General features: G+C 38.3%; 1 protein-coding gene across 6 annotated transcripts in view; it reads left to right on the top strand.

The window, feature by feature from the left end:
* Positions 1 to 765: 765 nt before the first annotated feature.
* LEKR1 (leucine, glutamate and lysine rich 1) overlaps positions 766 to 14,103 on the top strand; it is a 219,493-nt gene continuing 206,155 nt past the window's right edge. For 5 of the 6 annotated variants that reach the window (XR_008422539.1, XR_008422537.1, XR_002077543.2 and 2 more), the window contains exons 1-3: positions 789 to 863; positions 2,142 to 2,248; positions 4,494 to 4,583. Coding sequence is in view for 2 of the 6 variants with exons in the window: in XM_019440299.2 (XP_019295844.2) it covers positions 4,536 to 4,583 (48 nt within the window). In the remaining 4 variants the exon portion in view is untranslated. Of the gene's footprint in view, positions 864 to 2,141; positions 2,249 to 4,493; positions 4,584 to 14,103 lie in introns of all 6 variants that reach the window. The other variant, XR_008422538.1, reaches the window with a different exon arrangement.

The following is a 14,103-nucleotide window of genomic DNA, read 5'->3' as shown; positions in this document are numbered from 1 at the left end:
TGAAGAGTTGGCGCTTTAACCGACTGAGCCACCCAGTCGCCCCAGAGCTGCATTTTTGACTTCATGTATTCAGGAGAGATTGGGGTTATTAATGAGTCACTTGAAAATCATACCAATAGCTGCCCCTACCTGGGTTAGTTACAGAGCATCACCCCATTCTGGTATGCAGTGCTCATCTCTTAGTAGTATGTCAGTAAATACTTGCTTTATGAAGGAAGGAAAGTAAGTCACTTGCAAACGTGACCAGCCTTCTATAAATAAACAACTTGTGAGTAGGCGGTCTGAAGATACCTTCTGAACTAAGCCTTACATCTTGACTACTTTGGGGCTAGAATGAAAATTTTAACGCCTTCTCAATTGCCTTCGCTGCAATGCCCAGCGCTTCCCTTTACACCCATGACCTCTACAGGCTTCTCTTCTTTCCGCTCAAGAACAATGATTGCCCACTGCTGTCTCTGCCACACGGGCTCTAGAGCCTGGGGTCAGAGGTACACGGATTTGGGCCTCCACCGCAGGCAGTGTCTCTCTCTCTAATCTAGTCTTGGGGCTAGGGACATCTCCCTCCTTCCCAGCAGCCTCTACCGCGACTCCAGCCCGCCCTCCTCTGCCTTGCCCTTTGCGACCCTCCCTTCTCTCACACAGCGCTCAGCATAAAAACAAGCCTTTTCCTCTCAAGCCCACCGCCAGCTTTCCCGCTTCCGCCCGGCGCGTGTGGCCCGGGGCGGGGCAAGGGAGGCCCCTCCGAGTTGGCGAGGGGCGTGGGCCGTGGGCCGTGACGTCACCGCGCCCTGACGTCGGGCAGACGTGTAGCACGGTCTCCCGGGAGACCGGGAAAGCCGTTCGCACTCGGAGTCGAGGTCTAGGTGAGAGACAATGAATGACTTCCTTGAGTCCCCCGCCTACCCAGCCCCCCGGGACGCAGTTCCGGAGCGGAGGCGTGCTGGCACCGGGGGAGAGGGCAGGAAAGCTGAGACGAGGCGCCGCGGCGAGGGGCTGGGGCTTCCGAGCGTCCCCTCCGCCCCTCTCTGCGGCCCCGGCACAGCTTCCGCCAGCCCGCCAGTCCTCTACTCCCTCTGAGAGCGCCGCTCGGCCTCACCCCCGCACCCTCCTCCTCCTCTTCCTGCCACAGCAGGTCCCGAGGGAGCGGGGTTAGGAAGGGACGGGTTTCAAAACCCTTCCAAGCAGTTTTGGCTGGCCTTGCAGTTGGTTTCTATTCGGAAAATCCCGCCTCTTCAGGAATGTCTTAGAGCGTGAACTCCGTTTCACCTGACGCTGATCTGCTCATTTGCGGGTGATTCACGCCAGGGGAATAGTTCTTTACGGAAGGGCCTGAAAGCTGGACGTGAGTTAATGGCCCAACGTGACACTGCTGTGAGGGAAGGGAATCGGAAGTGAACAGTCAAGGACGTTTCTGTGTTTTCGACATCTTCTTCACGATCCTGTTAAGAGAGCAGGTCCACAAATACTTACGTGGCTGCTGCCAGTTTCACCGCACTTCTCGCTGAAGGGCAGTCTACATGTATGTAATGTGAAAGGATAGAAGAAACTAGTTTGATAAAACATACAAAATAATGTAAGAGTAAAGTAAAAAAATTAAAAATTTTTCCACCTACGTGTTGCCGTGGGTGAAAGACTTTTTTCTTTCCTTTTCTTGAGAAATTCCGTAAATTTGTGAATGCCTCTATTCCTTTAATACGTATGCAAATCTTTTTAAAGACCCAGAATGTTTTTCTTGAGGACGTGGGAACCATCTCTTTAAAATGTAAACATCAAGGAAGACGGCGTCCCTATTTCCTTATCACCTTTGGTACTTTCTCCCTCGACTCCTTCCTTTAGAAACCACGGATTCTATCACAGGGATTTGTATTCCTTAGAACAATCGCAATTAACCAGTGCAGATAGCTACTTCAATCACTAGGTGAATTGGAAACGAACTATGAAAGTGTGTAGCCCACTGTGCTGAGGACGAGTTACCTTTTCTCTTGAGAACGTATATGTAATGGATTGTATCTACATGGCTGTATATAAAAAAAAGTGAGCTTTCTGTCTTTGTAGTCTCGTTAGCAGATTGGCTCTGTTGTGCATCACAGTCTAGTTAAATGCTTACTCAATAATAAAATTGTTTTCTTTCTGCATTGTAGAGAGATTTTCTGGGTTGGCAGTATTTTCTTCAATCAGAACCTGCCAAATTTTCCTACTTGCTATATAAGAAGGACCCAAAGTTGGAATACCTTTACAGATAAAGAAGGTACTAAACAAATATGTTCCACTGGTCCTTTGTTTATGCTGTCACTAGATCCATGCTCTCAAATAATTTTATGGGTGGAATTTAAAAAGGAGATTTAGTTGGCAATTTTAGGAAAAATTGTACTCCCAGTAGAGTTTAATTAAGATAATGCCATCTTATTTACTGATGGTAAGTCCATTGTAAAATGGCAGAAGAGAGAATAATGAGCCTTCTGTGAATAACGAGCTCTTGCCATATCACAGTCTGCCAAACGTCAGATTATTATGTACTTGACTGTGTGGGCCTATGTTAGCTATGGCAGTTAACTTTACGCCCATAGTTAACTCTAGTTAACTTTACCAAACATACATATTATGTTTATATGGGAAGACAGCTCATTAGTTATTTGTTCTAAACAGCAGCTCATTAAAACAACAGGCTTTGTGCTAACACAAGGGGATGGGGAATTTCCTTTCCACCAATGGTTGCACGACTTAAAAAAAAAAACCAAAAAACTGCCGCTCCAGGAACTTTTGTTAACTACAATTTCCCTGACACCTCGCTGTGCCTGAGTTGCTGTCTCTGATAGAGTACTGTGCCTCTTTAGTCTATCTTTGTGTCAAAATCCTGCTCTGATCAAAAGCAAACAGCTTCAGGAAGCCTTCCCTAATTCGCCACTCCCACCAGAAAGATAAGACATCTTTCTTTGCTGAACTCCTTGGTTGTTCCTAGTCTACCACTCCCAGCCCTCAGACTTTCTTCATTGCTGTGGAATTGTGCCTGTATCCTCTCTGCTGCCTCCTTTCTGCCCCTCAAGTCCTTAGATGAATATATAAGCATCTCTCATGAAACTGGACTGTGTATTCTTTCTCCATATTTGGGAAAGATAAAAAAACAAACAAACAAACAAACAAAACCAGGGGCACCTGGGTGGCTCAGTTGGTTTCTGACTCTTGATTTCAGCTCAGGTCATGATCTCCTGGTTCTTGAGTTCGAGCCCCGCATTAGGCTCCACACTGACCGTGCGAAGCCTACTTGGGATTTTCTCTCCCTCCCTCTCTCTCTGCCCCTTCCCCGTTCTCATACTCTCTCTCTCTCTCTCTCTCTCTCTCTCAAAATAAATAAATAAACTTAAAAAAAAAAAAGAACCAAAAGTGTTCCTTCCATTCATCTTGTGTGGTTTTATGAAAGTAGTAATAGGATTTTATGTCGAATTGTTATATTAGAAATGAAAATTTATTTAGGTAAAATATCTGCATAAAATTATATAAATGTTCATCTTGAGTAAAATTAGCACGTCTCATAGTTTCATGACTTTTCAGTGTCTGCATATCATATTTAATCTGATAACTCTAAATATTTTTTGTACTTCATCCTTTAAACCAGCATTCATGTCAAAATTGTTTTTCTTATCTGCTGAACTAAAATACTTTATTTAGATATTTTTCTTTTCTTTTTTTTTTTTTTTTTACCATTTTATTTATTTTTGAGACACGGAGAGACAGAGCACGAACAGGGGAGGGTCAGAGAGAGGGAGACACAGAATCCGAAACAGGCTCCAGGCTCTGAGCGGTCAGCACAGAGCCCGACGCGGGGCTCGAACTCATGGACTGCGAGATCATGCCCTGAGCCGAAGTCAGATGCTTAACTGACTGAGCCACCCAGGCGCCCCTAGATATTTTTCTATTAGCTTTTTGGAAAAAACCCTTTAAAAAAAGAAAACAAATAAGTGAGTCTGTTTAAAATTTTAAGTGACATTTAGGGGTGCCTGGGAGTCTCAGTCGGTTAAGTGTCCAACTTCAGCTCAGGTCATGATCTCACGGTTGGTGAGTTCAAACCCGGCGTCAGGCTCTGGGCTGACAACTTGGAGCCTGCTTTGGATTCTGTGTCTCCTTTCTCTGCCCCTCCTACACTCACACTCTGTCTCTCTCAAAAATAAATGAACATTAACAACAATTAAAAAAAAATTAACATTTATTCTGTATTTGCAAAACAAGTAATTAGTAATAAACCACCAGAGAAATTACAATTAGACTATAAAGTTCTAAAGGAAGAAAATATTTCTGACTTAGTCATCTGTTATCTTTCCTGTTCTATTGGCGTAATAGCTAATTGAAAAGGTCCAGTTGTACCTTTTAATACTGAGTTGATGAAATAACTGTTAAAAGTTATCACCATTTATCTCTCATTACTCCAAGAATTTATAGCTTTTAATTTGAATTTTATTCATAATTTCAATTCTGACCATTGCCATCAATGTTTTTAGATTATTTTACTTCAGAACTCCCTCTGCATATTTTGAGAAATTATGGATCGTCACATCCCCATGCACGCATTACCTGAAGAAATCCAAAAGGTATGGTATTATATTGTGTTATTAAAGCATAACATTGAGAGCATTTTAAGGTAGATAGTAATATCTCCCCCTCTCTCTGCCCCTCCCCTGCTCATGCTCTCTCTCTCTCTGTCTCAAAAATAAATGAAAAACATTTAAAAAATTTATATATAAAAAAAAGGTAGATAGTAATAAAACCTGGGGGAGTGATTTCAGAGGTTTTGTATTTATTTTGGCCAGGGGATCTGCAATTAATTCATAGAGTGTAAGGGGAACAATCATAATGGCCAGATTGTAGAATTCAATTCAGTGCAAAGAATGTTTGACCTGTGAAGGAAGACATCTATAATTTCAGCACAGTATTTGACCAGCTGTTTGTGGAGCTCTTGTGAAAAGAGGGCCTCAGGAATGTCCAAATACTATAGTTAGATATATATTTTTTTGGCAGCTTTTCAGAAAAAAAAAAAACTTGCTTGAAAAATGGAAATAAACGGGTCTGTTTAAAATTTTAAGCGATCCCCCTATTTGCAAAAACAAATAATTAGTAGCAAATAATTAGTAGTAAAACACTATAGCAGCTACAGTTAGTTTGTAACATTTTGTGATATGCTAAATTTTTGTGTCTCTCTCCATATAAGGGTCTGTTTCAATTTCACCTCAATTCTTCCCACTTATCATGTACCAGGCACTGTTTTAAACCCTTTCATATATATCAACTCATTGAATCTGGTTAAGAATTTTTCAGTTTCTATCCTGCTCTCCTCCCTGTGAGTTCATATCTGTCCTCAGGCAGAAGCATTTATCCTGTATTTAGTTTGGCAATGCATACATTGTTAACAGTATAATGTTTAAAACGTCTCTTTGAAACTGATTGACAGATTGTGAATTAAAACCTCAAACGTTAACTATCATTAATCATTGAGGGTTTTCAGTAAATCTACAGTCAACTCTTAATTAACCACCAATCCGTTACTTTTTAATTAAAAATTGTAGTCATCCCTCAGATATGCTTTTATCCTTTGTGCATGTTGCTTTGGGTTGCCTGTTAGCATTAATCATGCCATTGATTTAAGTTAATGCTTAATGTTACTGCATGTCCTTCAGATTTATGTAAAATGCAACCTAGCAGGCACTGGAAAGGAAAAGCCCAGAAAAAGACCTTTTAAACCATTGCATTTAATTTGCTTCGCCTTTTAAATTGGACATAAGAGATAGTAAGCACAGAGAGAGCTTAACTATGCTATGCTTATCTGAGAAATGGTGCTTATATGTGTTTGAAGACATGGAATATCCTTCCTCTCTCCCTCAACTGAGTTCCTTGCAAATACTAAGCTGGTATGGTAGAGATTAAAAGACACAAAACAAAACAGTCTGGAAGAAACAATATCCATACTGCAGATCCCAAGGAAGAGGATATATAATGACATGAAAAAATAACTCTAAAAAACAGGGGCGCCTGGGTGGCTCAGTCGGTTGAGCGTCTGACTTCGGCTCAGGTTATGATCTCACGGTCTGTGAGTTTGAGCCCCGCATTGGGCTCTGTGCTGACAGTTCAGAGCCTGGAGCCTGTTTCAGATTCTGTGTCTCCCTCTCTCACTACCCCTCCCCTGCTCACATTCTGTCTGTCTGTCTCTCAAAAATAAACATTAAAAATTTTTAAAAAATAACTGTAAAGAACAGTATATGATTTAAATATCATATAAGGTAGTATCTTCTTTGATATGGACAGGTGGGGGAGGATGGTCAAGGGAGGAGCTTTATGTGGGTGACAGAATTGGGATTGGCCCTTGAAAGCTGAGTATTTCTATATACAGACGGGGAATAGGGCATCCTAGGCCAACGTAACAGAAACTTACTGGTGAAAAAAAGCTGGCCAAGTTAGGTATGTATTTATTTTGACAAGATTTTTATGAGAATTGTAAAATGCCTTTTTCTCATGTTTAAGGTGCTATATAAGTAAATCGTTTAAAAATGATAAAAACCAAACCTTTCACGAATCTACAGTTCTATTCTCAAGGCAGGAATGGCAGACAGTTGTCCATACTGTGCAGAGGAGGGACATCAGGAAAGACTCAGCTACCTAAGTCCCTGGACAATTATGCTGATTGTAGCCCTGGTCCTGCTGAATGTTTAGAATGTAAAATGCAGCTCTGCACTTTTTCAGACTCAAGTTAGATACATTTATACCACAAATATTTATCAAGTGCATATTATGTGCTAGGCACTGTTTTGGGCTTGATTATAAAGCAACAAAAATGTGTACATGTAGCCACAGCCTATTAAAGCACAGTCCAAGAATAAGTCAGTTATTTCTTTTTCACAACTTCTTACCTATGTTTGATTCATCTAGATTGTCCATTATGTAACTTGTTAAATTGCTTACTGATCAGGCAGTATATCTATTTAGTCAACTTGCATACATCATTTCATACAGAATCATGTTAAATAGGTATATAGCTTATAATGCTAATAGGAATACCTCAGATTAGAACCACTGCATTATTAAGATGAAGAAAACAAATCATTTTTCCCACATGACTTTGAAATTGTGCTCATTTCTCTATTGGATGAACAAATAACTGAGGTGTGTAGGTCAGTAGGTGGTGACAGGTCTTTCAAAGGCTTTTTTTTTTTTTTTAATTGTTCTTCTGTTAACTTTTTATATTAGTTCTTATGTGGCTCTTCTTTCTAGAAAAGCTTCTGCTGTGTTTCTTTCTTTACTTTTTTCTTTTTCTTTTCTGTGTCTAGGCAAGGAAAGTTAGTGTAGAAGAGAAGGTGAGCCTTTCTTGTTTATTTCTTTCTATAGTTTTGCTGTATGATCTGGAAATAGATGGTCAATTAATCACATGAAAGATACATGGTAAGGAATGTGAAGGTGTATTACACTCTATTATTAATAGCAAAACAGGTAGTAATAGAGTTGCAAGAAAAAGTAAAGGTGGTGGGGAAAGTAGGGAGAAGAATGCTGATGACATTCAGTTATATTGAAAGAATCTATTGCCTGATTAGAAGCCTAATGTTAAATTACTTCCCCCTGGTCTCATTTCTTAGGAAATCTTAGAGAAGAAAGAATAAAGTAATCTTTTGACTCTCATTCTTAAATCTTTTTGCTTTTTGTCACAGTTTCTGACCAAGCATCAGACATGCCTCAGACTTCCATATCCCTAAGTGGCAGAAAATATAAAACAGGCTTGTGTACTGGAGAGCAGGACCACACTTGCCCACTTTGTCTGCTGCTAGACTCTACAGTTCACTTCTGTGTGTACTTAGACTATATCTCTGAATCTACTCTCTCTAGACTGAACTAACTCTTACTTGTCTCTGACCTCCAATATCCAACAGCTTTGCTAGAATTGTCATCCAACATTCTGGAAGCAGAATGAACTTGTTCTAAGTTTAGGACTTTATTGCCATGATTTAAAACTTGAACAGTACTTATAGATCAGCAAAGTAATAATTCTATATTTATTCCCCTCCTGAATGTCAACTGATATTATAGACATACGGAGTTCTCTTTTTAGAAACAAAGCAACGAACAACTTTCCTTTTGCTGTTTTCACCAGGGGACATATGCAGAAGTCAAAACAACTCCAACAAACTGTGGAAAAACTAGTTACTTTGCAAAAAGTAAAACTGATCTCTTGTTTTTTTTTTTTTTTTAAATGGTGACAAAATGAACACTTGTAATAGGATTTTTAGCTTCAGGAGATATTTATTACCACAGAACACGAAGTAAAATAAAGAGACCAGAGTTGTTTATTTTACAAAACACAAGTGGTGGTGCAGGCTGGAGTGCACACTGTTCTTTCTGGGATAACAATCCCTTTCCCTAGCAGTAACAGCTCATTTCGTCCTGTTTCAGTAAAGTAATTTTAGTACTTTGGAACTTTGAAATTTATTCAGAATAACAGTTTTATATTTCCAAGCACAGATTGTCATTGCCAGAAAAAATAAACGTAATTTTCCAGGTCATTTTGGGCCACTGTGGCTAGGGTCAGATTTTGTGTTGAGTTAAAGGAAAAACAAAGAGAATATGGTCATAGAAATGTTAGCACTAGCATCCTGGAAAAGTAGTGATATTTATGTGTGGGCGTGGGTATGTGTGTTGTGTTTTGAAGCAATTTTAGTCTTAAAGTCTAATGACAAAAGGAATAGGAAGCTATGTGATTTTTGGAGAAACTATTCTGTTAATATTGTGACCTAAAATCTTGAAAAATCTGCAGTTGTCAATTTGTAGTCCAACATCCTTTTCTTTTTTTTTTTTTTTTTTTTTTTTTTTGAGTCTAAAATACTTCTGTTGGCAGGCCACAGAGGGTCATGGAGTCTACTAAGGTGAGGTTTCCCAGTGGAAAAATAGGTATTGAAGGAAATACACTTTAGAAGCATATTTATATAAACATAAGTGTGTCATATATAATTTATGTCTGAAGCCAACATTTCTTAACATTGTTCAATAAAATTTCTTTATGGATTAATCTCTGTATTTTAGTCCCAGATTGATTTATTTTTATTTTTATTGTTTTACAAGTAAACTTCTTATTTCGAGATTATTGTCGATTCACATGAAGTTGCAAGGAATCATACTAAGATGCCAGCTTCTTCTTCCCCATCTTCCCCATCTTCCCCGTCTCCCCGTCTTCCCCGTCTTCCCCGTCTTCCCCCATGGCCTCCAGTGGTAACATCTGGCAAAACCATACTACACTCTCACAACCAGGATATTGACATTGATACAGTCAGGATGTAGAACAGTTCTATCACAACAAGAATTGCGCATGTTTCCCTTTTATAGTCGCATTTACCTCAGCCTACCTCTTCACATACCTCCATTACCTCACCTCCCATCCCCAATTCATGACCCTTGGGAACCATCGATCTCCAGTAATTATATCATTTCAAGATGTTATCTAAATTGAATAATGCAATATATAACCCTTTGGGATTAGATTTTTCACTCAGTGTAATTCTCTGGAGCTTTATTCAGGTTGTTGCATGTATCAGTAGTTTATTTCTTTCTGTTGCTGAGAGGTATTCCACAATCTAAAGGTACTGCACAGTTTGTTTAACCTATTGAGGGACATCTGGTTTTTTTCCAGTTTTTGCCTATTATGTATAAAGCTGCTGTAAGTGTTCATGTGTATGTTTTTATGCGAACATATGTTTTCATTTTCCTGGAATAAATGCCCAAGAGTGCAATTGCTAGGTTGTACAGTAGTTGCATTGCATGTTTAGTTTTTTAAGACACTGTCAAACTTTTCCAGTTTGGGCTGTCCCATTTTACATTCTCGCCAGCGATGCATGAGTGAGCCAGCTTCTCTGCATCTTTACCAGAATTTGATGTTGTCATTAGTGTTTATGTTAGCTTTTCTGATAGGTATATGGTGATAACTCATTTTGGTGTTAACTTGCATTTTCCTAATGGCTAACAATGAGTATCTTTTCATGTGCTTATTTGGAATCTGTATCCTCTTAGGTGAAATGTTTCTTCATGTCTTTCGACCATGTGTTTTCTTTTTTTTAGTTAAAAATTTTTTTTTAGTGTTTATTTTATTTTTTGAGAGAGAGTGAGAGAGAGAGAGCGCAGTTGTTTGCGAAAGTGTGTGTGGCACCAGCAGCGGAGGGGCAGAGAGAGAGAAAGACAGAGGATCCGAAGAGGGCTGCTCTGACAGCAGAGCCTGATGGGGGCTCAAGCTAATGAACCGTTGAGATCATGACCTGAGCCCAAGTCAGACGCTTAACTGACTGAGCCACCCAGGCGCCCCTTGACCATGTGTTTTCTAATTGGATTTCCTTAAATTGTTGAGTTTTGAGAGTTCTTTGTGTAATCTAGATAATAGTCCTTTGTCAGATATGTGGTTTGTAAATATTTTTTTCCCAATCTGTAGCTTGTATTTTTCTCCTCTTCACAGCGTCCTTTTCAGAGCGCAAGTTTCACATTTTGATGAAATCCAACTTATCAATTTTTCCATTTATGGATCATGCTTTTGGTATCAAGTATAAGAACTCTTTGCCTAGAAAATCCTGAAGATAATCTCCTAGGGTTTTTTTCCTTCTAAAATCATATTTTTATGTTTTACATTTAAGTCCATAATCATTTTGAGTTAATTTTATATAGGGTATGAGGTTTAGCTTAAGTTCCTTCCTTCCATCCCTCCTTCCCTTCTTCCTTTTAACCTATGGGTATCCAATTGTTCCAGCACCATTTATTGAAAAGACAATCTTTCCTTCACTGAATTGCTTTTGCATCATTGCAGAAAATCAATTTGGCATATTTATGCAGATCTTTTTCTGGGTCCATTGTTCTATTCCATTGATCTCTGTGTCTTACCACACAGTCTTATTACTATAACAATACGGTATGTATTGAAATCAGATAAAATGATTCTTTCCACTTTATTTTTTTTAAGATTGTTCTGGTTCTTCTAGTTTCTTTGCCTTTCCATATAAATTTGAGAATCCTGTCTATATCTTAAGAAAAAATCTTGCTGAAATTTTGATAAGAATTACATTAAGCCTATAAATTTGGGGATAATTGCTATCTTTAATATTTTGAGTCTTCAGTATGTCTCTCTGTTTATTTAGATCTTCTTTGATTTTTTCATCAGCATTTTATAGTTTTTAGTATACAACTACTGTACATGTTTTGTTAGATTTAAACCTAAGCATTTCATTTTTTTGAGCAATCATTATTGGTGTTGTATTTTTAATTTCACTGTCCATGTGTTCACTGGCAGTGTATACAAATACAATTGGTTTTTTAATGTTTATCTTCAATCATTGACCTTGCTGAACTTATTTGTTCTAGGAGTTTTATTGTAGATTCGTCAGGATTTTCTATGTAGGCAACCATGTCGGCTCAAATTAGGGACAGTTTCCTTCCTTCCTTCATTCCATCCTCCTTCCCTCCTTTTCTTTTCTTTTCTTTTTCTTTTTCTTTTTCTTTTTCTTTTTCTTTTTCTTTTTCTTTTTCTTTTTCTTTTTCTTTTCTTTCTTGGCATTTACTTCTTGCCTTCTTGCTCTGGCTAGAACTTGCAGCATTATGATGAATATGAGCAGAGAGAATACATATATATCCTTGCCTTGTTCCTGATATTAGGTGAAAAAAACACTCACTTTTTCACTATTGCTCCTATGTTGCTATAGGGGTTTTTGTAGCTGTTCTATACAAAATTGATCTTTAAATTGGTTGTATAGCAAATTGACTTATTGATAAGGAAGGGTCCTGATGGCCTTATGAAATGGTCAGGTGGCCTGTATAACTGGTGATTCAAAAGGTCCACTGTTCTGTCTTAAAATGTTTCTCCCAAACCAAATGAAATTCACTGGCTAGACCCTCTTTACATCTTTTTAAGTGGAGAACCTCTTAGAAGGGGTCTCATTTTATACTGTGTTATGGAATAGTTTATCTGTTTCTTTCCTCCTTTATAGAATAGTTTATCTGTTTCTTTCCTCCTTATCCAAGTACAACAAGCATGGGATGGGTGGGAGAAGAAAGGAGGAACAGTTTTAGAGCAGAGAATAGTTCAGTTGGGCTGCAGGAGGTTACTGGAGTGCCTTTTCTAGTTCAAGCACTGACAGGAGCTTTGAAAAGGATTCGAAGCCTAATTTAACCTTTTAAAAAATTTTCATCACTTCTATATTAAATACAGTAAAACCTTGGTTTGCAAGCATAAGTCATTTCAGAAACATGCTTGTAATCCAAAGCACTTGTATATCAAAGCAAATTTCCCAATAAAAAATAATGGAAACTCAGATGATTCATTCTGCAACCCCAAAATATTCATATAAAAATGATTACAGTATGGTAATATAATGCAAAATAATAAATAAAATACAAAATATAAAGAAAAATAAATTAACCTGTACTTACCTTTGAAAACCTTCATGGCTGGTGTGAGGGAGACAAGAGAGAGGAGGGTTATTGTGTAGGACAACTTCCAGTATCACTAAGGGAATCACTGCTATCTATTGACTCAATGGAATCTTTTTCTTTTTGTGCAGTTTTAACAAGGAACCTATCCAATGACACTTGCTCTTGCTTCCTTTCGAGGATTTCGCAGAAATGTGACATTGCATTGTCATTGAACAATTTCATTGCTTGCACTGCTATAGCCTTATTTGAGTGGTGCTTTTCTACAAAATTTTACACTATTTCCCAGATTTTACACATCTCCCTAATCTCATTTGAAGTGAGGGATTCCTCTGCCTTTTTCTTCTCTGTAGACGAGATGCTTACAAAATGTTGTAATAAATGTTCTTCTCTGTAGACATACACTGCTTACAAAATGTTGTAATTTTGACCACTTGCATACCTTGTTCATACTTCTCGATGATTTCCTTCTTAACTTCCACTGCAATTAACTCCTTCTTACCACCTTTCTTTTCAACCTTTCTCTACGTGGGGTGCCATTGTATACGCTGGCACAGATGTTGACTACAGTATGGCATTAATAAACTCTTGTCATATACTGTGTTTAATGTAACTGGTAATAAGGCCACAGAGGAAAGGGTCTCCATCTGCAGACAGCCTGACCTAGAATGAAGCAAAGCCTTCCTAAGCTTATTCTTGTGTAGAAAAGCAAAAGACTGTCCATAGGTGCTTTGAAGTAACAAAAAATACCCTGATGCCAGTTGTGGGCACCTTCCAACGTTTTGAAAAAAATCACTGGTTTGTGCCAAACAGTGTGACCTGAGACTGAGCATCTGAGCATGGGAGATGATCACCTGCAATCCTGCAGTGACAGAGAGAGAGAACCATTGGCTCAGTTGTGATTATATGATGTTCGGTGTCACGTACTACTCATATTGTAAGACATCACTCGTTTATCAAGTTAAAATTTATTAGAAATGTTTGCCTGTTTGCAGAACATGTTACTCACAATCTAAGGTGTTACTGTAACTATAATTTTAAAAGTACAAATACCACATTTGAGAAGTTTATAATTTTTAAAATTTTATTAAAAAATGTTTATTTGGGAGAGAAAAAGAGAGTGCAAGTCGGGGAGGGACAGAGAGAGAGAGGGAGAGAGAGAATCCCAAGCAGGCTTTGCACTGACAGTGCAGAAATGGGGCTTGATCTCACAAACCATGAGCCATGACCTGAACCAAAATCAAGAGTCAGATACTTAACTGACTGGTCTACCCAGACACCCCTGTAATTTATTTTTAAATGACTCTACATTTGTTTAATATACTGCATTTGTTGATGCCTCCTCCAAAGCATGTCTTGTAGAAAGCAAAAATATCCTGCTCATGATATAGGTCTTTTGTCAAGAACGACAGCATGTCATTATTTTACTTAGAAAATGATGACATAATGCCAAGTTATAAGAGTGAAGCACAAATTATATTTCACAAAAAACAGATAACTTTTACTTACTTCATGTGGGAATCTAATTATAGTATTTCATAATTTTTCAAGCTTCACAGAAATATCCTAAGTAATTAGCCCATACAAACACTAAGAATTTGAAAGTGTTATTGCATTTTTTTTCTGTTGTATTTTTGCTTATGGAAAATTGTTTACAAGTTAATAATACTGAAA

The sequence above is a fragment of the Panthera pardus genome, unplaced genomic scaffold (genome assembly GCF_024362965.1).
Source record: "Panthera pardus isolate Hobbes unplaced genomic scaffold, ASM2436296v1 HiC_scaffold_16, whole genome shotgun sequence".
Taxonomy (NCBI): domain Eukaryota; kingdom Metazoa; phylum Chordata; class Mammalia; order Carnivora; family Felidae; genus Panthera; species Panthera pardus.
Note: the sequence above shows the minus strand (reverse complement) of the source record. Positions and strands in the feature narration are given on the sequence as shown.